At 39.2% G+C, this 26,228-nt stretch overlaps 1 protein-coding gene across 7 annotated transcripts in view; it reads left to right on the top strand.

Moving 5' to 3' along the window:
* Window positions 1-26,228, top strand: part of LOC102416140 (amyloid beta precursor protein) — a 307,476-nt gene that overhangs the window by 131,019 nt on the left and 150,229 nt on the right. For all 7 annotated transcript variants that reach the window (XM_025281991.3, XM_025281961.3, XM_025281968.3 and 4 more), the window contains exon 5: window positions 1,069-1,262. In XM_025281991.3, coding sequence (XP_025137776.1) covers window positions 1,069-1,262 — 194 coding nt within the window. The remainder of the gene's footprint in view (window positions 1-1,068; window positions 1,263-26,228) is intronic.

Raw genomic sequence — 26,228 nt, forward strand, 5'->3', positions numbered from 1 at the left:
GAGCCTGGCGGGCTACAGTCCATGGGGTCGTAAAGAGTCAGATATAACTTAGCAGCTAAGCACACACAGACGCCCATCTGACTACCTTATTTTTCATTTCTTCTGGCGTTTAAAAAATTTTTTTGCCACTGAGAAACAAAATGAGTCTAATTGCTATGAGGTCAAAGTACACTCTGTAAAATTTCATTGTTTACTTATGTGTGTTGAATTATTAATCTTTCCTCTGTCACCACTGGGTGCTTTCAAAGCTTTATGTTAATTTTGATTTGTGGGAACTTAACAAATCCCAGGAAAGCAAAAGGATTTGAAGGAGAAATCTCTAATGACTTTAAATTCTGATTCATGGCAGAGGATAATTTCTTCTTTTCCTAAGACTGTTACTTTGAAAGTGAGCCAAGAGAGTTGCAGTTTCTCTAATAAGATAGATCCAAGTAGATCCAAGTGAGAGTAGCTTCCATCCATAAAGGAAGTGGGAGTGAGTTGGGGCGATATATATGTGGGACCATCACTACTTTCTGATATGCTAATGAGGCTGGAAAGAATTGATTTTCTGATAACTGTTCACTGTAGAGGTTTCTTCTATATCTTAGCTCCCAATTTATTTCTACTCCTATTGTTTTTATTCGTTTCTACAGTATAACAACATGTTATAGTTTAGTCTCTAAGTCATTTGCAACCCTATGGACTGTACTCCACCAGGCTCCTCTGTTCGTAGGATTCTCCAGGCAAGAAAACTGAAGTGGGTAATCTTTCCCTTCGCCAGAGGATCTTCCTCACCCAGGGATTGAACCCATGTCTCCTGCATTGCAGACATATTCTATGCTGTTGAGCCACCAGGGAAGCCCCATAACAACCTATCTCTATTAAAAAGTATCAAAGTTAAAAATTAAGGGTACCAAAGTAGCTTGTGCTAAAGAAACGACTGCAAATCCACTCAAAAAGCAAATGATTCTTTCCACTGTAAAACTGGTCTCGATATGCTGGTCCTGTGTCTTGCTAGAATTGGATTTTCTTAAAAGGAAGCCCATCTACTCCAGTACTTGTTGTTTTCTCCTTACCTTTTTATAGACCTGTAGTGAGAAGAGTACCAACTTGCATGACTATGGCATGTTGCTGCCCTGTGGAATTGACAAGTTCAGAGGGGTGGAATTCGTATGTTGCCCACTGGCCGAGGAAAGGGACAATGTTGACTCCGCGGATGCAGAGGAGGATGACTCAGACGTCTGGTGGGGTGGAGCAGACACAGACTATGCAGATGGGAGGTAAGGTGGCCTTTATGTTTCATCTCTCCTAGATGGCAGAACATCTAACATGTAGTTTTGTTTCTTCTATAAATGTATGTCTTTCTATTTCTTATTTACGTGATCTCTCCCACTCCCATCGAAGTTTGCTTTTATGGAATAAAGTCTAACCATGAAGTTCTGTTCTGGTTATAGCCTGCCATTTAATTTTAGTATAATTAATCAGCCATCACTGAATTAATTGTAACTATTTTATTTTAACCTCACGAGTTGGGATCAAAATTCCACTGGTATTATAATAGGTCACTGGTAGTTCTTCAAAGACTTGAGAGCTGGGTGAATGACATGGTCTTCTGTTTTGGTCTGTAGTTTAGAAATTTGGGGAAGGGATTTGGGGATTATTTCATCAGTCATTGGCTAAATCTGAATTTTTGTTAAGAAGGATTTTGTTTCTGTTTGTGTGGGTTTTTGTTTTTGTGGGGGTTTTTGCCTTTGTCTTCTTGTCCTTTATAAATGAGGTCAGAGGCAATCATAAATGTTTGCTAAAAGTCTTTAACTGACTTTGGTTTCTGTGATTATTAATAAATATATTTTCACCTCATTTTCTTTGGAATCTAAATCCCATAATTTGTAGATTCTTAGTCTTAATTGAAGGTATCATTGTATTCATTATTTATAATTCGTAAAATTATAAAATCTGAATCTTTGGGTTAGAAAGGCCATCACCCCAAAGGTGATGATGATGTAACACTTCACTTTTTCCTTCAGTATTTTTTCAGCTGTTCCCAAATGTTAACAAATTTCCAAGTAGAATATTAAATATGACTTGTAGGGCTTATAGTAATTAATGTAAAGTTTTCTGACTTTTATGTAATTAAGCACAGGATTTTTAATAATATATTTTAGAATTTTTAAAGTTTTTTTTTTATTGAAGGATAATTGCTTCACAGAATTTTGTTGTTTTAAAATAGTTTTACAAAAATACATATCTATTTTACAGATATATAAGAATCTATGTACACTGAGGATCCCTGATTGTCATTTTCATCAGTTAATAATGCAGGCTTCTCTTTGGTGTCTTACCCATTGTTACCGTAACTCTCTTCTTGTTAGTTAAGGTTTCTTGTGTTCCCTCTTTTACATGATTTAGAAAAATTGGGTTCAGTGTAGCAGAACAAGCAAATTCTAAACCACAGGAGAAAGAAAGAAAGGAGAAGTGAGCTGTATGCTTACATTTTTTGCTTATGTTTCTAAGAGATGTAAGTTAAATAGTATGAACTCCTTCTCCCGGGGCAGGAAGCATCAGTGAGAACACGGTTTGCCAGTGGGAAAGCTTCTGAGTATTGCATTCTAGGCCATGGTTGGCCCCCTCCCCTGTGTTCCCTGTGCCAGGTATAGAAATGTCCATTGGTTTGGGCTTAATTGCTACTTTGTCTAAAAGTTGGAGTTGCTTAGTTCTTATTGATGGCTTTTTCATTTTCTTTTTCAGTCATATATGGATTTGCAGGTTTAAGGGTGAATTTGTAAAAAAATCGTCGTGAGGGCTCTTACTACCCGATGTCAGTGCAGTCAGTATTAAAAAGGGAAATTTGGGGTTGTTTACCGATTTTCTTTTCTCCTGGTTTGTTGGATACGTGATCGATCATGTCTCATTACTGAATTGGCTCCGTACTTAGTAAACAACCCAGATGATGATGAATAAACCAAGACAGCTCCATGGCTGCTCTTAAGCTCATATGGAGCCAGCTGTGTACTTGTAACCCTGTATCAAGGTTGTTGACCCGCTATTCGTGATCATTCATACACAAGGGACTTTTTGTAATTAAAAGTGGGTATTTGTGCTTTTCCTGAGAGTGACAGACTTTTGCCAGACTCTCTTCTGCATTTAACACGTGTTTTGTTTTGTTTTTTTTTTTTAATGTCTTATAAAACCTACTGTTTACTGGGAATAGATTTCGAGGTATCTTGATCCTTTCCTCCTACCCTCCTTCTGACTTCCTGAACTAATTGAAATCATTACTAACATCGTTATCTTATGAAACCCTCTTCAGTGGCCCGTTCTTTTCCTACATCCCATCTCACTGGTCCTAGAAAGAGATCCACGGGGCTTCCCCTTCTGGCCTGGAGTCTCTCATTTATTTATAATGAGTCTCTCATTTATTATTTACCTATGTCAAAGTAGGTAACTATACCTACTTCGATACCCATCTCTCTGATTATGTTACTACTCTGTGTCTTCTTCGTTACAGTCACCAAACTATAGAACACCAGTATACTGTTTTTTAACACTGCCTTTTTTTCCCTTTAATTTATTGCATTATCTATTACAGGAGCAACCATAGAGCGTTTTAAACTAGGTTTGACACTAGTACCACGGTCATAACTGAAGGACTTAGACAAAAGTAGGTCATACGATCATCTTACGTTATTTCGGTTTTCCGTAATATCACCATCCAAGTTGACATTCAGTAGAACTGTTAGCTGGATCTTTCCTGATCCCCTACCTTTATATGCCTTTCTGCTGTCTGCAACAGTTAGACCTTGAACCGTGTCATCACGAAGAAATGCTGTACCCACAGGGTTTCCAGGTTTGACATTACTCTCTAAATATGATCTTCTGATCGTAGACCAAAAATACGAATCTGGTCCTAGGGATTTCACCCTTCCTTTATAACAATCACCTCCCCAATTCAGGCTTTTAGTTCATTATCTTCTTTTTTTTTTTTTTTTTTTGGTTCTTTCTGGCCAGGATGGACCCAAGGGGTAAGGATTTTTACATATTCCTTTGAATATCCTGGATTTATTGATACCCTTAACATTTTGTAAAGATATTTTCATCAGTCCTCCCTATGTGGGGAAAATTAACTTCCCCCTTTAACTGCTTCTGAGCTTTCCAAGGTTGATGTTTAATCCCACCAGTTAATTCCATTTCTTATTCATGCTGTAACATCAGCTGGGGTATTAATGTTATTGGATACAACTAATCATCACTATTTGATGACCTACCATCATTAAAAAGGCTACAAATAATAAATGCTTGAGAAGGCATGATAAAAAGCAAAGCCTCCTTTTGCTGGTGGGATGTAAATTGGTGCAGCCACTGTGGGAAACAGTATGGACGTTCCTTTAAAAACTAAAAATAGAAACCATGCCCACATGGTAACACACACTAGAGACTGACCTTGTAAAAGTAAGGAGTGTGAGAAAGTATTCGTTAATCCCTTTAACTTAATCCCTTAAAGTTCATGCAAGGAGACATACCGGAAAGAAACCCTATGAGTGTAAACAATGTGGTTGATGATTTGTTTCTCAAAAAGTTTTACAAAATCATGAAAGAAATCTCACTGGACTCTATACTTGGTATTGACCTAAATGGGGTAAGAATCTGAATAGGAATGAATATATGTCTATGTATAACTGACTGGTCCTTCCCAGGTGTCACTAGTGGTGAAGAACCCACCTTCCAATGCAGGAGACGTAAGAGACATGGGTTCAATCACTGGGTCAGGAAGATCCCCTGGAGAAGCGCATGGCAACCCACTCCAGTATTCTTGCCTGGACAATCCCATGGATAGAGGAGGCTGGCGGGTATGGTCCATAGGGTTGCACAAGAGTTGGACACGACTGAAGCGATTTAGCATGCACCATATGATCCAGAAATCCTATTCCTAGGCACATATCTGGAGAAAGCTCTAATCCAGAAAGATGCATGAACTCCAGCAGTGCTCACTGCAGCACTATTTACAATAGCCAAGACATGGAAGCTACCTGAGTGTCTATCAACAGATGAATGGATCAAGAAGATGGGGTGTGTGTGTGTGTGTGTGTGTGTGTGTATAGATATGTGCTGTGGTAAGTTGCTAGGTCATGTCTGATTCTTTGCAACCCTATGGATACCAGGCTGCTCTGTCCATGGGATTCTCAGGCAAGAATACTGGAGTGTGTTGCCATGCCCTCCTCCACACACACATACACACACACACACACACACACACAATGGAATATTGTGTGCTTAGTTACTCAGTCATGCTCTGCTGTTTGCAACCTCATGGACTGTAGCCCATGTAGGCTCCTCTGTCCATGGGGATTCTCCAGGCAAGAATACTGGAGTGGGTTGCCATGCCCCCGTCCAGGGGATCTTTTCAACTCAGGGATCGAACTCAGGTCTCCTGCACTGCAGGTGGATTCTTTACCATCTGAGCCACCAGGAAAGCCCCCAATGGAATATTACTCATTTATTAAGAAAGAATGAAATAATGCCATTTGCAGCAACATAGATGGGCCCAGAGATTATCATAATAAGTGAAATTAAAGACAGGATATCACTCATATGTGGAATCTAAAATATGTTACAAATAAACTTATTTACAAAACAAAAACAGACATAGAAAACAAACCAATGACTACCAAAGGTAAAGAGGGGAGAGAGGGATAAACGAGGACTTTGGGATTAGCAGATACAAACAACTGTATATAAAATAGACAAACAACAAGGCCCTACTGTATAGCACAGGGACTGATATTCAATATCTTCTGATATTCAATATATCATTATAGGACATTCAATACCTATAATGAAAAAGAATATAAAGAATATATATATATATTAATAATTGCATTACTTTGCTGTACACTAGAAACTAATGAAACATTGTAAATCAACGATGTTTCACTTCTCAAAATAAAATTTTTTCAAAAAGACAAATTAGAACTGCAAAAAGAAAAAAGAATTGGTTAGAACCTAATAAAATTAAGATATCAGGTCACTTGCACCACTTCATTTTTGAACATGTTTTTCTGTAAGCCCTGCAGGCACGTATGCCTTCATTCTCTTCTGGCAAAGCTAGTGGGCAAAACGAGAGAGATATTACATCACTGACCCCCACACAAGCTGGGGGCCTGCCAGCTGGTGGCTGCCTGCTTCCATAACAAGTCACAATAAGAATTTCACACATCCTGCTTGACAAGTCCTTAGGAGACACCATATGACAGTTCTTGAAAAGGGAAAAAGAAAAAGGAACTCTGCTCCTCCAGAATAAAATTTGATACACAGCTTAATGCACTTTGTTGATTGGTAGGTAGTGAGATTTGTTTTGGAAGATTGAGTGTTATCCTATTGCTAATGAGGCATTTAGAGAAACATTCTTTATGGGATGAGCTCTGTTTTATGACCTCATTTGAAAAAGAGGTAAGTCTTTTCAAAGATTGAGTAGAAACAAATCAGTTACTGTTCCCAAAATTTATTTGTAAGTAACTCAGTGTTTATTCTCTTGCCTGGAAAATCCCATGGATGGAGGAGCCTGGTAGGCTGCAGTCCATGGGGTCGCGAAGAGTCAGACACGACTGAGCAACTTCACTTTCACTTTTCACTTTCATGCATTGGAGAAGAAAATGGCAACCCACTCCAGTGTTCTTGCCTGGAGAATCCCAGGGACGGGGGAGCCTGGTGGGCTGCCGTCTATGGCGTCGCCCAGAGTCGGACACGACTGAAGCGACTTAGCAGCAGCAGCAGCAGCAGTGTTTATTTCTCTGGTGTTGTAATTAGAGTTTCCCAGGTAATGCTAGTGGTAAAGAAGTCTCCTGCCAGCGCAGGAGACGCAGAGACTGGGATTCGATCCTGGAGTCGGCAAGATCCCCTGGAAGAGGGCATGGCAACCCACTCCAGTGTTCTTGCCTGGAGAATCCCATGGACAGAGGAGTCTGGTGGCCACAGTCCATAGGGTCACAAAGAGTGGGACACAACTGAAGTGACTTAGCACATAATGACTGAGTTCTCAGGCGACCTCAGAATACCTAGTTATGTGATCAGTAATGCAGCTTACTTATGTTAATAGTGTATAGACTCCAGCCTCCTTGGGTAAGAATTTTTCCATGGGAAAATTCCCTTGAAAAACTCACATGTAAGACCAGTCACATATCCAGTTTAACCTTGAGAGTGAGTACCTGGAGATGCTCCCATCTGGTACAGCAGAATCTGACTAGAAACCACATACTTTATAGGGGTTGATGAGTTTTGTAGAGCAAAAAACTTAAAGGAAGACCCTCTAGTTCTTTGATAACAGCCTTTGCCTCTCAGGACTATTTCCTTACATTTTTTTCAAAAAAGAATCCAAAGACATGGCTTCATATGTTGAAAGTTGCAGGTATTAGTGAGAATGTGCTGACATGTAACCTCATATATCTTCCTGGATAATTAGATGATATTTATTTTTCTTTTGATTGAAAAAAAACCCATTATGATAGATCAAGATGAGTGATTACTTGTGCCTGCAACTCACCATGTCCTTCTTTGAAGCTGTATTTGGTAGCTCAGGATGGTTTCCTCGGTTATGTTGGTGGAGGGGGCGGGGGGTGCTGAACATGCACGTATATGCACATGGGAACACATAATACTTTATGAAATTCACTGAATCACTTCTGGTGATCACCTTGCCCTACACTGCACTGGAAAAGCCAGGCCTGCATCAGTGACTCTCTGGGTGCAGCGGGCCCTTTATACTAATATAATTTTTGTTTTTAAATTATTTTACAAACGAGTCACAAAAATTAAAAGGATGAGAAGCAATAACTTCATTTAGAAATTTTAGTAAGAATTAATATAGTAAATATCTTAATTTGAATTAAAACTTCAATACAGTTAAGCTAGATTTTTATTTCATCTCTTCCTGGTTTTGAAGGTAAGGATTTCTGAAATGAGCACTATCCTTTGAATAAAAGTAGCAGCTAATCAGCTGCCAGGCATGAACCCGAATTATAACCATCTTAAGAATACTGATTCCAGGATCCAATACATCTCTGCTGGGTTCTGACAGGTACCGAGTAGTTCCTGGTCATTTTGTTGCACTTGATGATTGTTAAAAAATCAGTACTTTTCACCTTAAGAGTTCATAATTTTGTTGAAGAAAAAGCAGTGCTATCTTCTATTTTATAAATTAGAAAATATTTTCAAGTTTGGATTTATAAACACTCATGAACATCATTAATCCAGTCCTTTTTTTTATACATTTGTTGGTTCTACTCATCACTTTTAAGATACTCATGCATTTGGTATTTGTCTACTTCTGAACTGGTTCTGTTGTATAAACATCATAAAAATTTGTTGCACACACATCATAAAGAAGGAAAGAATACTACCACATGTTTTTAGCAATTTTTAGCAATAGTTTCTGTTTTTGTTGCAAATACTGAATGATGTCATCCTTCCTGTAGAATGACTAACTGAATGAGAATACCATAATTTCTTTTTGTTCTTAGAAATGCATTGCTCACTTTGCAGTTCTTGAGCTTGAGAAAATTCATGTAGACCATCATCATCTGAACTGAAGAGTCATGGTCTGAGGTTTTGCTTATGCAATCAATTTCAGTCATCTTCTGATTTGTTTAATAATTGTAACATGTCTCCTGTCAATTTTCTCTTATTTGCCAGTGTGGAAAATGAGAATTTTTTTTTTTACTTGCATGCAGTGAAAGTCCCTAGACTTCTTTCATTGCCTCTTGAAAGATGATGCAATATTTTGGGAACAAAGTAATAAAACTCTGATAATTCCCCTATTGCATCATCTTTCTAGGCAATTCTCTCATTCTTTTATTTTCTTATTATTTGGTCTTCTTAGCACAGTTGAAATAATTAATGAGTAACGATGAAATAATTCCTGGGATGATAAAAATAGAAAGATGGTGGGAAAAAATCTTAGGTATCAAAAAACTCCAGTTGATTGATATGGTAATCACAACACAGAAAGAGTTTCATTCCATTTAAAAAATATTTTAAGAAAATGTGAAAATCAGAAATACGGACCCTTAGATGTAGATAGAACTGCTCAAAATTAAACTAAAAATGTAAAAATTATGTTCAGTGGACCCTGTTGGTAGGGTTAATAGCCTACCCTGTTTATTCAAGAGATTGCATTTATTATGAGGCCTACGTGACTTTTATTAAATACTTGACCTAATTTTCTACAAGCCAGGTACTCAGTAAATATTGGAGTTGAATTGGCATTCATGTTAAACACACACAAAGACATAACTGGTAACTCAAGGTTAAGCTAATTGGCCTTTAAAACAAAAACTACCAACGAATATCATTCCAGATATGCAAGAATTAAGTGACATTGCATCAGAAGTCTCTAAAGCCAGAAATACTGGGGAAAAAATACTGAGGCAATAGGAATATTTATAAACAGCACCTTTATTGTAGTGCACTCATCCCAGACACTAGTAAAGTAATGCTCAAAATTCTCCAAGCCAGGCTTCAGCAATACGTGAACCATGAACTTCCAGATGTTCAAGCTGGTTTTAGAAAAGGCAGAGGAACCAGAGATCAAATTGCCAACATCCGCTGGATCGTGGAAAAAGGAAGAGAGTTCCAGAAAAACATCTATTTCTGCTTTATTGACTATGCCAAAGCCTTTGACTGTGTGGATCACAATAATGGACAGGGAGGCCTGCTGCTGCTGCTGCTGCTAAGTCACTTCAGTCGTGTCCGACTCTGTGTGACCCCATAGACGGCAGCCCACCAGGCTCCCCCGTCCCTGGGATTCTCCAGGCAAGAACACTGGAGTGGGTTGCCATTTCCTTCTCCAATGCATGAAAGTGAAAAGTGAAAGTGAACTCCCTCAGTCGTGTCCAACTCTTAGTGACCCCATGGACTGCAACTTACCAGGCTTCTCTGTCCATGGGATTTCCCAGGCAAGAGTACTGGAGTGGGGTGCCATTGCCTTCTCTGCAGGGAGGCCTGGTGTGCTGCTATTCATGGGGTCGTAAAGAGTCGGACACGACTGAGCGACTGAAGTGAACTGAACTGATTGTAGTTACTAATTGAATATCTTTCAATTGCTTCAATAAGTAAAATAAAATAGAATAAAATGAAATTAAATTGGAGTTGTAAATGAAAATATGATCTTTCTTTGAACTTTCAGATAAAAGTCCATTTGAGAGACTTTCTTATTTGAACCAGCAAGCATTTTTTGTTCCTTAGTGTCAAACTGGAGCTCTTTATTAGAAATAATCGTAGGTATTAATAAATATTTTTTAAATAACAGTAGACAGAAATTTTAGGAAATACAAGTTGTAGTAGTCATGAGACAGTTTCAGCTCCATTAGCTCTTGGCAAGCATTGTGTGATTTCAAAAATAAACAAACACTGCTATAGGACTTCTGTGTAAAGAACCTGCCTGCCAAGGCAGGAGATGCAGGTTCCATCCCTGGGTCAGGAAGATCCCCTGGAGAAGGAAATGGCAGCCCATTCTAGTATTTTTGCCTGGGAAATCCCATGGACAAAGGAGCCTGGTGAACTGCAGTCCATGGAGTTGCAAAAGAGTCGGACACGATTTAGCGACTAAACAACAAAGCACTGCTATATTTAAAATGATAGGCAACGAGGACCTATGGTATAGCACATGGAACTCGGCTTATGTGGCAGCCTGGATGGGGGGAATTTGAGGCAGAATGGATACATGTATATGTATAGCTGAGTCCCTTTTAGATGGTTCATCTGAAACTATCACAACATTGTTGATCAGTTATACCCCAGTGAAAAATGAAAAGTTTTTTTTTTTTTTTTAATGAGTAAACAAACATTAGTTTGGAGCAATGATTCTCAACTGCGGACGATTTTATTCCCAAGAGACCTTTGGAAATGTCTGCAAGACATTTTCAGTTGTCTCAGTTGTTGGGGAGGGGATCAGAGGCTCCTGGCATTTGATGGGTAGAGACCAGGGTTAGTGCTAAACATCCCATTATACACAGGACAGCCCCACAACAAAGAAAACCAAGTAGAGCTGTGGTTGAGAAACTGGTGTTGAGTTTTCTTCAGTACTGGAAAACTAAGGAAATCATTCTTAAAAAAACAACAACAAACCAACAACTTCCATTTCAAGCTTTTGTCTTACCCTGATCTCCTGTGGACAGAAAAGCAAACATCCCAGGAGTCTGCCTTTTGAACACAGCTTTTCTGCAGATGGAAATGTTTGAGATCAAAATAAACCTTCCAAACCTACATGCATTTAGAGCTGAAACAATATTCCCAAACAATGGATGATTGAGGCTTCCTATTTGCACCTAGTTACTTCATTAAATCTAATCATTATGTCATTTATTTTTTTCCTTTTATTAGCGTCACTACTGTTCATTTTGACTATCCCAAATATTAGCATATTTTCTGCAGAAAAAAAAGATCATGTTCAAAATATTGGAGCATTTAGAGACCTGGCAGACGAGCTCCACTAAAGTTATTTTTCCCTTACATCTAATTAGAAAATATTTAAAATATGGTGATTTTTCAGAAGGATTTGGGCCAAAAAGAAACACCTGTAATTTGACTTTAATGTAAGTTCTGCGTTTCTGTTTGTTCTTCTTTTTGTTTTTATTTAGTTATCTTTAAAATATAAAATTTTCATTTTTAAGTAACATCTAGATATTTTGAAAATACATTTTGTAATTTTCACATGTATCTCTTCAGTTATGTATATTCCTTCAAGATTTGTTCACTTGCGTCATCATTGCCAGATTTTTTTTTTTTGCTGCTGTTTTTACATTATAGAAGTCAAGCTTTTGAATTCCTTAATAAATCTAGATTTGCCTCCCAAATTAGGTAATAATTGCTTTGAAATAGTTTTCCAAAAATAGGACAATGAAAGATATGAATGTTTTGACAGCACTTAACATTTATTTAAATGTTTATGCCCATTTACAGTGAGGTTTGGACAGCAGGTTAATTTATTTCATCATTGCATACTCACCAATATTCGATTTTTATCATTATTAAGAACATGACCCGTTCCTTTATCGTCAGGTTTTCAGACTATGAATGTGACGAGGGCATGGACCAAATTTTATTGCCTTCTTATATCCTTGTCTGTACACAAGTAGTAATAATCGTAAGAGATATTACATAATCTTGTTATGCGCAAACCACTGTTCTGAATGCCTTGCATATATTAGCTGGTCTACTGTTCACAGCTTTTTAATATCTGTTAGTTGTTTGTAGACTGATTTAATGAATGTTATTTGGGCTTTTCCTATGCTGGGAACAGATTTGTGCTCATTTATCTCTTCTTGAGAATTTACATTTTTTTTTCTTCTGCCAAGTAAATATTATAGGTATTTCAAGTGTAAAATCCAACAGAACCCTTCTGTTGATTTTCATTCCATTAGTTCTGCATTAATGAAATGTCATTAATAATCTGTACTTTCCTCCTTCAGCTAAATTTCTTCATTCTACCTTAAGAGTACATATAAAGTATAACTTTAATAAGATTAACTTATTCACTTTTGATCAAAAACATTTCAGAAAAATAAATAATTTTGATTAAATAATTTATATGTGAGAGACGTTAAACATTTTCAATGTTTACTGATAGTATGGTGTGTGCTGATTCCATGTGGTTTGATCTGCCCTAGTTGTGAACCTTTGGTCAGGGAAGTTGGGGGTGGAGGTATTATAGTCTAAAGCTTTGTGTGCTTAGTGGCTCAGTCATGTCTGACTCTTTGTGACCCCATGGACTGTAGCCCACCAGGCTCCTCTGTCCATGGAGATCTACAGGCAAGGATACTCTAAAGCTTTAGATTAGTTTAATACAGTGGGAGATGTGAAGAAGTATGTATACATTGGGATACATGCCTAGAGAAAAGGTGAGCTGTTTCTCTTCAGGTTCTTGCATTTTATTTATTTGTTTGTGGGGACAGTGGGGATGTGATTAATGAAGGGACAGAGAATTTATAGACCCAACTTCTACCTTAGAAGAGGTCTCTTCAGTCTAATTCTCTTTAAAAGGAAAGAAGGGCATCTTATTCTTATATCTGTGTAAATTGTTCCACAGAGATATGTCTTTTTTTGGTAAAGAGTGGGATTGTTATGAACAGAGAGAAATATACATAGACATTACATCTCCCTTTGGTCAATATCTTGGCCATTTTAATGGTGTTAGTGATTTGATCACATTATTTGAATCAAATAAGATAGGGATGGATCTGATAATATAACCTTTGAGCCCATCATGTTAACCTGACTATTTACGAAGGGAAATGACAGTCCAGTAGCCCCAGCTCAAGGTGACATGTCAGAGTATAAAAAATAACGATGATAAGCTTACTTTGAATTGAGGACAGTTGTGTCCATGGCTTCATTTGAGCCGTTGATGGAGTTCTAGTGTAAATAATAGGCATATGGTTTCATGGTGTCTTGCTCTATCTTTCCTGCAAGAACATGTGACCCAATAAATATCTTGACATAGCCACAACCATTGGGAACATTTTATTGTACCCTCTACATGGGCACCATTAAAAGAGATGTCTTTAAATCCATTTATCAGGCCCGGTAGGGAGTTGGGACTGACCTTTGTTCCAGAAGCAGAGGGTTGCTAATAACACTGGGTGCATCCCGTTTCCAGTCATTTCGCAGAAAATTAAGCAAAGACCAACACGACTGATGCTCAACATAAGGAATAAAATCTGGGTCCTGGTGACTATTGCGGTCAGCTTAAGAAGTTCTTGCTGAGGCTTGATTTGTGGGTGGCACAGTGCGAGGTATAGGTGAAAGTCAAATTAACTGTGGTCTGTGTGCTCCAGGAAGTTTTCTCAGAAAATAAGCACCAGATGGAAGTGTGGAGGGTTCGTTGCACAAACACATTATTTGTGGTTTGTGAAAACTTGTCACTGAATCATGGAGGAAGTTAGGCCCATGTTGTCTTCCAGTTTAGTCTGGGAAGTCGTAGCCTCATATGATCTCAGGCTGTTGTGAGATTGTGTGTCTATTAGTGAATCAATGCTTTCTCAGTCTTTAAAATTGGTTCTGAGAGAGAGACGCTTCATTTGACTTTATATCTTGTCTGGATGTCTAGAGTTAAAATCTGTTGAATATCTAATCTTTCAGCTGCTTTTCTATCCTGCATTTTCAGAAAGTGATAGTAGATACTCAGAGCGGGGAAAAAAAGCAAAAACTTTGGAGGAGGGTCACACCGTGAATCATGCAACTGATACATTACCGCCTTAAAACTCTGCCAGTGGATGAGTCAAAAGACTAGATTTGATAAATCAAATCTTTGTGGCTTTGAGAGCTAAGTGTCGTGGTGCTGGGTTGGCAGCATCTAGTACTGTGAGGCTGTAACTGTATCACTGAGCCTTGAGCTGAAATATGGGAACTAATTTGAAAATGATGAACAGGAGACAAGCATTTTCTCTTGAGGGAATTGGCTGCCAGCTCTGAGGTCTTATTAAAAATGCTGAATTTCTGGATTGAATGAGCTTGAATAGCATGTGTGTCAAAATGAAAAACAAAACACTTTAGTAGCCTTAACCAGATTAAGAGATATGTGGCCAAACCAGTGGGGTTTGTTTAGGTTTCTAAGCAGGTGATGGTTGGAAGAGAAGATGCCTTTGAAGTTCAGGGTTGGATTGCTGCCATCCCAGGCTACATCTGGCAGTGATCCTTGTGTTCACTGGGATCTGATGGTGCAAGCTGCCCAGTAACCAAATATGGCTGAAATGAGAGGTGCTGGGGGATGGTTCATGTGTAAAAGTTGTTTGGATGGTTGGATTATTCACTGCTGAGAATTTTACACCACTGAGACATGGAAGGCTTCTATGTACTCCCATTGTCTTTTATATTTAGATTGATTTTTTAAAAAAATTTTTAATACAGATTTTAAAGGTTACTTTCCATCTACAGTTCAGTTCAGTCAGTTCAGTCACTCAGTCGTGTCCGGCTCTTTGCAGCCCCATGGACTGCAGCACGCCAGGCCTCCCTGTCCATCACCAGTTCCCGGGGTCCACCCAAATCCATGTCCATTGAGTTGGTGATGCCATCCAACCATCTCATCCTCTGTCGTCCCCTTCTGCTCTTGCCCTCAATCTTTCGCAGCATCAGGGTCTTTTCTAATGAGTCAGTTCTTCGCATCAGGTGGCCAAAGTATAGGAGTTTCAGCTTCAGCATCAGTCCTTGCAATGAATACAGTTATTACAAAATATTGAATATATTCTCTGTATTATGCAGTACATCCGAGAGCCTGTCTTGCCCCCAGTAGTTGGCCTCTCACTCTCCCAGCCCAGTATTGACCCTCCCCCTTTCCTTCTCTCTTCTAGTAACCACGAGTTTGTTCCCTATATCTGTGAGTCTGCTTCCTTTTTCCTGCTATATTTTTTAGATTCTGAAATCATACAGTATTTGTCTTTATCTGTCTGGGCTTCTTTTCACTTAGCATGTGTGTGTGTGCTTAGTCGCTCAGTTGTGTCCGACTCTTTGCAGCATGGACTGTAGCCCACCAGGCTCCTCTGTCCATGGGATTCTCCAGGCAAGAATCCTGGAGTGCGTTGCCATGCCCTCCTCCAGGGGATCTTCCTAACCCAGGGATCAAACCCCTGTCTCCCGTGTTGCAGACAGATTCTTTACCATCTAAGACACCAGGGGATAATGCCTTCCATATCCAATGTCCATCCATATTGCTGCAGATGGCAAAATTTTTGTTCTTTCTTATGACTGAATAGTTTTCCGTAATGTGTGTATATGTATATACATACATATATGCACATATATCTCTGTATATAAATATATATACACACATATATGTGTGTATATTTTATGACTGAGTAGTGTTCCAGTGTGTGTGTGTATGTGACCTAAATGTGAGACTAAATAAAAACTCATAGAGAAAAACATAGGCAGAACACTCTTTGTAATAAGTCACAGCATTATTTTTTTTTTGGATCCATCTGCCTATAGCAAAAAAAAGCAAAAATAAACAAATGAGACCTAATTAAACTTAAATGCTTTTGCACAGTAAAGGAAACCATTGAAAAATAGAAAAACAACCTGGTGAATGGGAGACAGTGGTTTCAAATGATATGACTGCCAAGGAATTAATATCCAACATATACAAACAGCTCATAAAACTCAACATCAAAAAAGCAGGCAGCATGATTGAACAATGGGCAGAAGAACTAAAAGGACATTTTTCAAAAGAGGAGATACAGATGGTCAACAGACATATGAAAAGATGCTCAATGTTACTGATTATCAGGGAAATGCAAATAAAAACTACAATGAGATATTATCTCATACCTGTTAGAATGGCTCTCATCAAAAAGAGCACAAATAGCAAATGTTGGCAAAGATGTGAGCAAATGTTGGCAAAGATGTGGCGAAAAGGGCAACCTTGTTTACTATTAAGTATGTTCGTGCAGCCACTGTGGAAAACAATATAGAGGTTTCTCAAAAATAAAACTAAAAATAGAACTTCCATATGACCCAATAATTCCATTCCTGAGTTTATATCCCTCCAATGTCTTTTAATTAAACTATCCAAATTTCCTGGATTACAAAATAGTTAAAAAGGAAGAAAATACAGATCCTTACAACAGGTTTTTGGCAGTAGTAGCCCCCAAACACTAATTCCTTGTTGAAACCAACATCTGGATTTGGCTATCTTCAATGTAGAACCCCTAGTTTAGATGGAATTCACCACTGTTCACATCTCAGTGGCCCTTAAAACTATGTTTTTTCTTTTGACCTCAAAATCCACATAACAGCATATTATACTCAAAAAGGTTTCCCTCACTTGAGCCATGTGGCTCATCACATCCCTAGTAACAATCAGTTGCATGCTGGAACTTTATTTTGAACTTGGTTATATGTAAATTGGCTTCTAGGAGCCCTAAAATAGGAGTACATGAGGTTTCCCGCTCTCAGTCTAAACTAGTACCAAGACCCTATCACAAAGAACTTAGCAAAACTTTCCCAACCCTTGGAAGGAAGCCAATCATCTGGAAAATAATCTCCAGATACAGTAGCTGACTATATTCATGATTCTGTATTTGATGATACGACCCACCATGAATCAGAAATATTCACACAAAAATATATTTAAAAGAAGTTCCAAATAAGCAAAACTTGAATTTACTGTGCACCAACCAGCAACTATTTCCATAGCACTTACTGTGTACTTAAAGCTATTTACATGGTATTAGGTTGAAAATAATCTGAGGATGACAAAGTGTAATGGAGGATGTGTGAGTTACAGGTATACAGTAGGACCTTGAACAACTTAGGGGCTGGGGCACAGACCCCGAGCACAGTGAAAAATCCCAATATAACTTTACAGTCAGTTCCAATAAAGTATTTCCACATATAATATCATCAAATTAAAGAAATAAAGACATTTGGGCCATCAATCTGGTTGTACTATCCTTACACATTCTAAGATACAGGAAATGAACATTCATTGCTTTAATTTATGTCCTGTTGTATCCAACACATTGTGCCATATCAATAGTTAGAAGGAGAACTGAACGCCGAGCACAGAATGGGCTATAAATTCTTGTGTATTGACTAAATTGTTTTAGTAAAGTATAATGTGTAATTCTGGAAATGACTTGCCAATGGATATCCCAAAATATACCGTGGTATTAGAAGTTATTTGAAAATATATTTATAGGAGAGCATGGGCTTCCCTGGTGGCTCAGACAGTAAAGAATCCGCCTACAATGCAGGAGGCCTGGGTTCGGCCCCTGGGTTGGGAAGATCCCCTGGAGGAGGGCATGGCAACCCACTCCAGTATTCTTGCTTGGAGAATCCCATGGACAGAGGGACCTGGCGGGCTGCAGTCTATGGGTCGCAGAGTCGGACATGACTGAGCAACTAAGCACAGCACACCATTTTATTGAGTGCAATAGTAATTCAAATTTTATAAGGAGTTGCTATTGTATCTCCTTATAGCAAATAAAGAAGTCTTCTATTGCATTTGAGACCACTGTTTACTGTTAGTTGAACTTGGTTTTCCAATGTATTCTGCTTAGCAACAGGTTGCCAGGCCAGCGTGAAGAGCTCTTCCCGTGGCTGTAGAGGTTGCAGTGGAGAGTTACCATCTCGTTATGACAGCTGTTCCAATACCAGTGGTCATGAAATTAATGTTGTAGAAACTACAAGTGGTAACACATGCTGCTACAAACCTGGAAAAGAGACTATCATCATGAAAGCTTCGCAAAGAGTCGGACACAACTGAGCAACTTCACTTTCACTTTCTTTCATGAAAGAAAGGGCAATATTTCATTTATGGTCATTTAATGATGATAGAACACATTTGCACTAAAAAAAAAATCTGTGTGGAGACAGAAATCTAATGTAGTAGGTGTACCCAAGTAGTTCAGGAAAGAAACAACTTGTTAGTGAATAAGATGATCTTTGCTTCAGAAGTATCTTTGAAAGGTAACCCATATATGTGGAATCTAGAAAAAAATGGTATAAATGATCTTCTTTGCAAAGCAGAAATAGAGACACAGATGTAGAGAACAAATGTACAGATAGATACCAAGGGGGAAAAGGGGTTAGAATGAATTGGGATTGACATATATACACTGTTGATACTGTATATAAAATAGATACCTAATGAGAGCCTGCTGTAGAGCACAGGGGACTCTACTCAATGCTCTTTGGTGACCTAAATGGGAAGGAAATCCAGAAAAGAGAAGATATATGTAAAAATATTGCTGATTCACTTTGCTGTACAGCAGAAACTAACACAACATTTTAAAGCAACTATACTCCAATAAAAATTAATTAAAAAGTAAAAATAAAGTGTACTTTGGACCCAATAAAATTTTCTTGATGCCGTTTCTTAACATCTAACATGGGAAAAATTAGAATAACCTGTGCTTGCTTTCAGAACTGAGTTTAAGAATCGATATAGATGTATGTTGAAGTGTAAAATGTACAGTTGACTTGTTTATAATGCACAGCTTGGCATTGTGAGGACAGGCCAGTGTGAGGCTGATGTTTCCTTAATCAACTCACTCTCACACTGTCAAAGAGAAAAGCTCTCCTTAGGGTGCAATGACTAATACCCCACCTCTGGTTTGCTAATCATGGCTATTATGACATGTCCCTTTTTAATTAGGTCTTTAGAAAGTATTGTAGGCCTTGTAATTATTATAATCAAAAATAAGAGATAATGACTTAAGCACTTTCTGTCCTAGATGAGACTGAGAACCTTATTAAAATAAACTTGGATCATAAACAGCCATAATGATAATTTATGATTTTAAATATGCAGGAGTCCTGTTAATTGAGGGAAGGAAAAGAATAGTAGAAAATATGATTTCCTAGGATTGGAAAATGACTGTAAAAATTAATGTGGATCAATTGGGCTCTTCTGACATTTAAAAAAGACATTTGATAGATGTTCAAATAGCAGGAAAGCATTTTGCTTTCAACTTCTGTATATGTGAAGACCTTCCATTTTATGTTTAAATTGTTTCAGAAGAATTATGATATCTTCAGCTTGACTGATAAATCGGGGAAAATGTATATCAAAGTTTGAATCCTTTACTTCCTGGAACACGGAGCTCATTGTTTCTTTTTAAGTGTTTGTACCTCCTTTGAGTGTTAGTTGGTTAGCCTCAAGTAGTTCTCAGGAGAATTTTATAGTTAAAATTGTCAGAAAATTGGAGCCAAGAAGTCACACGCATGTTGAAGTGGTAATGAAGCACTTTGGTTTTATGAAAATGTTTATAGTCACAGGCCAGCAACATTGCGAGTGAAGGAGTTTAATGATGGTAGAACCGGTCAGAGAGGAGCAGGATGCCAAGACCACACTTTTATAGCATCTCTGTATACCTAACCCACTGAGCGTCCAACCTCAAATACAGCTCGTTATCGCTACTGAAACACACTTGGCAGTGCCTAGGCACAGGCCATTCCTAACAAGACAGGCTTTCCCACTTCCTTCCATTTGAAAATGTTCTTTTCCAACCCGCACGTTGGGAAATTTAATTAACTCTGTATATCCCGTCTCTGTCGTGATTACTATATAGAACATCTGTGATCTTCAGCCCTGACTCCTAATTAGAAAAATAGGTTTTTTCCTGTCATTGGCATTAGTTGAAGAAGTAGTAGTGTTCCTCATAACCTCTTCTTCTCCCTAATCCAGGTGCCAGTACAAACAGGCCCACATGGCCTCTGAGTAGAAGAATCTAAATATTCACAGAATGTGGGACTTCCCTGGTGGTCCAGTGGCTAATACTCAGCACTCCCCATACAGGGAGCCCGGGTTCAATCCCTGGTCAGGGGACTAGATCCCACATGCCACAGCTTTAAAAAGATAAATGGATACAGATTCTCTGACCCAGCTCCTTGCCACGTCTCCAGCCTCACCCTCTGCCTCTCTCCCCGCTGCTGACTTCATGTCACACGAGTCAGCATGGTGAGCTTTCCCCACCCCAAGACTGATGAATCTCTCTGTAAAGGGTTTTCCCCAGTTGTCTGGATTTCTGTTCAGCTTCTCAAAATGAATTCCCCTGATTATTCTTTTCAAGACACCCTCCTCCCAATATGCTCAGTCTTACCTACCTCTGTATTTAGCCCTGACGCTAATCACACCGTTGCTATTTTATTTGCTTATTGTTTGTCTGTCCCCCAGTGGAATGTAAGCTTCCTGAGGGCAGGGGCCTCCTTAGCCTTTTCTCTTTGAGAGCCTCAGAATCTAGCCGAATGCCTGGTCCACTGTATGTACCTGCTAACATTTTGACTGAGCTTTTATTATGCTATTGTTTGAAACATAGTAAAAAGCCCTGGTTAATCCATACTAGAGAGTATTCTCTCAAGGAAGTTTTCACATCAGTCTTAGAATTGGGAAGCAGATTGAATTATGCTGGTAGGGCATGAGGGGTGTCAGGGAAGAATGGCATAATTAGACCTCAGAAGGCCAGATTCTGTTACTAGTTACATGTGGTATCGGAACAGAACATGTTAGCAATGCAGAAAGTAAGTGGCCATCTGCTCTGTTATCTGTGATCTTTTAAGAAGGGTAGCTCTTTAATTTCAAAAAGCAACAACAGGGAGACAAATAGTTTTTCGAGGCAGAAGCCCAGTGTGTCTCCCTTTGCCTGGAAAAGCAATAAAGCTGTATCCTTTTCTGCTTCACTGCCCCGCCAAAAAACAAACAAACAAAAATGTATAGCACCATTGTACTTACTGGAAACGGAACAACAGTGCTTCCCTAATTTATGTATTTGTGTCCTAAATTTCTGGAGAAGGCAATGGCAGCCCATTCCAGTACTGTTGCCTGGAAAATCCCATGGATGGAGGAGCCTGGTAGGCTGCAGTCCATAGGGTCTCTAAGAGTCGGACACGACTTCACTTTCACTTTCACTTTCCACTTTCATGCATTGGAGAAGGAAATGGCAACCCACTCCAGTGTTCTTGCCTGGAGAGTCCCATGGGCGGAGAAGCCTGGTAGGCTGCAGTCCATGGGGTTGCACAGAGTCGGACTCAACTGAAGCGACTTAGCAGCAGCAGTCCTAAATTTCTCGTCCTTCATTTGCAGCTGTCTGCTGAAGGCTTCTGCAATAGATTTAAGAATCTAGCATCTACATTCCACTGTGGTCAAAGCTGAACCCGTGCATTTCTGTTCCTGGCCATCCATTCTCCCTGCTGTATCCTCCATTGCTGTTAGTAACTGTTCTCCGCCCAGTCCCCGCCTCTGGAGACATCAGCTTCATCTTCCCACTAACCCCCTCCATCCACATAGCTACCAGTTCTGTCGTTATTTTCTCAAAGCTCTTACTTCCTGAGCCCTCCTCAGCTAGACTCCTTGAGAGCCTTCTCCCCCGCCCACCAGTCCCCCCAAACCTATCTGTCCTTCAAACTTCTGCCAGCTCATACCTGTTGAAATGCAAGCAGTCTTGCCACTCTTCTGCTTAAAGCTTTTCTACACGGCTCTGTACCACTGGTCGAATAAGGGCAAACTCCTTAGTCTGTAATACAAGCTCCTTCCTGATGTATCCCAAGCCTGTATTCTGCCCCCTTAGTGACGGTACCACTTGAGGTTGGGTGTAGACAGATGTACAGGCAGACCTTGGAGATACGATGGGTTGGGTTCCAGACCTCCACAGTAAAGCAAGCATCATCACAAAGGGAACCACACAATTTTTTTGTTCCCCGGTGTATATAAGTTGTTCGTACTATACTGTAGTCTCAAGTGTGCAATAGCACTATCCAAAAAAAGTGTGCATACCTTAATTTAAAAAATGCTTTATTGCTAAAAATGCTATCATCTGAGCCTTCAGCCAGTTGTTAACTTTTTGCAGTAGTAATATCATAGATCACTGACCGTAGATCACCATGACAAATATAATAATTACAAAAAGATTGGAAATATTGTGAGAACGACTGGCCTGTGACATAAATGCTGTTGGAAAATGACGCTGATAGGCTTGCGGCCACAACCTTCAATTTGTGAAAAAAGTGCGATAAAACGAGCTCTGCCTGTATCTATTTCTTACTGGGAATGGAGGCCCCTCCCTGAGAATCTAGGGCAAGACGAGGGCTTAAAGCACTTTCTGCCTGTGCTGGAGGAAGGAACAGCGTTACTCGTCATTGCTTTCTAAGTAGAACTGCTTATTTTTTCACAGGAGAGATGAGGGGGGAACCACAGAATCAGAGCTTCTCTCCTTTCCAAAGAGCAGGTACTTCAAAGGTGTTCTCAAAAGAAACGTGAGGCTGGATCTTACTTTGTGGCTTTTCTAAAGGGCTTTGTGTCCATTTCATGCACGAAACATCTGTAGCTTTTATTAGTTCCTGCGTGTGTGGACACAATGGAAAAGGATGCTAGGCACGTAGCCTTTGCTGAAAGGGCACCTGTTCAGGGCATATTCCCTTATTAGTACTTTTATTCTTTTTTATTGAGATACAGCACATTTACAGTGTTGTGTTAATTTTAGGCGTACAACAAAGTGATTCAGTTATCACTTCCAATTTTTTCCCATTATAGGTTATTACAAGATATTGTATATAGTTCCCTGTGCTAAACACATGACCTTGTTGTTTGTCTGTTTTATATACAGTAGTGTGTATCTGGTAATCCCGAACTCCTAATGTATCTCTCCCCCACCTCCCAGTATCCCTCTGATCCCTGGATCTGGCAAATCCACTAGAGAAGGAAATGGCAACCCACTCCAGTATTCTTGCCTGGGAAATCTCATGGACAGAGGAGCCTGGCGGGCTACAGCCCATGGGGACTCAAAGAGTCAGACACATCTTAGTGACTAAACAGCAAAAACAACCAGGAGGGTGGGGAATTTTGTCTGTTTTATTCCCAGCAATAACTTCATGGTCTGGAACAGACTCACTGGAACCTAGAACCCACTCAAATATGTTAAAAGACTAAGGATCATGCATTGTCAACTTTCTATCCCAAATGCTGCTACAGCTGCTAAGTCGCTTTAGTCGTGTCTGACTCTGTGCGACCCCATAGACGGCAGCCCACCAGGCTCCCCCGTCCCTGGGATTCTCCAGGCAAGAACACTGGAGTGGGTTGCCATTTCCTCCTCCAATGCATGAAAGTGAAAAGTGAAAGTTAAGTCATACAGTTGTGTCCGACTCTTCGCAACCCCATGGACTGCAGCCTACCAGGCTCTTCTGCCTTGGGATTTTCCAGGCAAGAATACTGGAGTGGGGTGCCATTGCCTTCTCCATCTATCCCAAATACACACAATCAAATCTTTGGATATGAGGAATTTCCTCATTCAGAGTTTTCTGGCATAATGTCTAGTTAACCAAGATTTTGTTTCATGTATCAAGATTTTTAAATGACTCTGAAACTTTTTAATCACCTTAGGTGCTTCTCTTTAGTCCGGCTTGGTTCATGAAGCCGTCAGGAAAAGAATCTGCTTTTGATTATATATGGCTTTTCTTGCCTCCAAGATAGTCATTTAAAAAAGCAATTTTGTCTCTTACAATAATTATATTCCAGCCTTAGTATTTCTTAAGTCTTGCTAGAATATCATTTTTTCCCTTTCCACATATTTTTATGATTAAAGTTAAGACAGCAAGTATACTAAATACTTTAGGCTATGTCAAAAATCTAAGAACATTTTTCAACAGAGCCCTAATCACATTATCTCACCAGCAAAATTAACAATATTTTTAAAATATCATCAGATAGTCAGATTTTTTTATAAACCCGAGAACTGGTTTTCTCTGCATGTTTTTCCACACCAGATCCCAGGCAAGACCAGATCTAGCATCTTACATCCTTAACTCTTAGGATTCAGAACAGCCCTTTTAATATCATGACACCAAGTTAACAAAGAAACTGTACCAGTTTTCTTAGAAATAGCCTATCCTCTGATTTGTCTTATGTCCTTGAGGTTCTATTTAGATTGTTTCTGTGTTCCTGGAATATTTTTCTTATTATGAGTATGTATTGAGAAAATGAAGAAACAATAAATTGTATTTCAGATGTTCTAAATGAGTGCTGCTAGTTACATCAGACCTTGCTTTAATGCTTCTCTTATCTCATCGCTGTTCTTGTGTTTTAGACACTCACTAGATTAAACAGGGCAGCCTTTAAAAGTTGGTATGAGGCAAAGTTGCTTTTATGCTAAGCTATCATTATTATAATTTTCCTTCAATTTTCTTTCATTCCTAGCATCCTACAGTGAATACCATTTGTTTTCTGAATTGCAAGAACTTTAGTAACTAACACACCCATAAATTTAACACTGGATTCTATTCATATTAGTAGACCATGGGGTGATATTCTGAAAATACAGTTAGTCACATAGGGTTTTTGAACTTTGTTGTTGTTCAGTTATTCAGTCATGTTTGACACTTTGTGACCCTGTGGATTGCAGCACACCAGGCTTCCCTTTCCTTTACTATCTCCCAGAGTGCTCAAACTCATGTCCATTGAGTCAGTGAGGCTATCTAAACATCTCCTCCTCTGCTGCCCCATTCTCTTGCCCTCAATGTTTCCCAGCATCAGGGTGTTTTCCAGTGAAGCAGCTCTTCACATCAGGTGGCCCAAGTATTGAAGCTTCAGCATCAATCCTTCCAATGAACACCCAGAACTGATTTCCTGTAGGATGGACTGGTTGGATCTCCTTGCAGTCCAAGAGACTCTCAAGAGTCTTCTCCAGCACCACAATTCAAAAGCATCAATTCTTCAGTGCTCAGCCTTCTTTATGGTCCAGCTCTCACATCCGTAATGACTACTGGAAAAACCTTAGCTTTGACTAGACAGACCTTGGTCGGCAAAGTGATGTCTCTGCTTTTTAATACGCTGCCTAGGTTTGTCATAGCTTTTTTTTCCAAGGAGCAAGCATCTTTTAATTTCGTGTTAGTAGTCACTGTCTGCAATGATTTTGGAGCCCAGGAAAATAAAATCTGTCACTGTTTCCACTTTTTCCCCATCTATTTGCCATGAAGTGATGAGACCAGATGCTATGATCTTCGTGTTTTGAATGTTGTGTTTTAAGCCAGCTTTCCACTCTTCTCTTTCACTTTCATCAAGAGGTTCTTTAGTTCCCCTTCGCTTTCTGCCATTAAAGTGGTATCATCTGCATATCTGAGATTGTTGATATTTCTCTTGGCATTCTTGATTTCAACTTGTGAGTCATCCAGCTCAGCATTTCACATGATGTACTCTGCATATAAATTAAATAAGCAGGGTGACAATATACAGCCTTCACGTGCTCCTTCCCCAGTTTTGAACCAGTCCGTTATTCCATCTCGAGTTGTAACTGTTGTTTCTTGTCCTGCATGCAGGCTTCTCAGGAGACAGGTAAGGTGGTTTTCTGAACTTTAAAGATTAAATAATTTTGTATTCCCCTCTCTTAAGATCTTTTCTAGGACTGCCTAACATCTGACTCTTTTGTTTTCTAATAAAGAAAATCAAACTGTGCATGTAGTCATCAGCGATTACATTGATTTTGAGTGTTTTGAAGGAATATTTCTGTGGGATTTAGTCGTGCATCATTCATTCATTCACACACCTGGATCAGGTGTGGTGCCAAGCACTGTGCATGTGGTCTTGCCTTCATTTCTCTCTTACATGGTGTTTGTTGTAGGTCAGGTGCTCTTCTAAGTACTTTGCAAATTTTAACCCATATGTTTTCCATCATACCCCTGTGAAGCTTCCTGTTACAAGTTTGCCATTTACAGATGAGGAGAAGGAGGCCCTGAGAACTTTAATAATTGGCTCATGGTCACAGACCTGA

Source organism: Bubalus bubalis, chromosome 1 (assembly GCF_019923935.1).
Source record: "Bubalus bubalis isolate 160015118507 breed Murrah chromosome 1, NDDB_SH_1, whole genome shotgun sequence".
In the NCBI taxonomy this organism is placed as follows: Eukaryota; Metazoa; Chordata; class Mammalia; order Artiodactyla; family Bovidae; genus Bubalus; species Bubalus bubalis.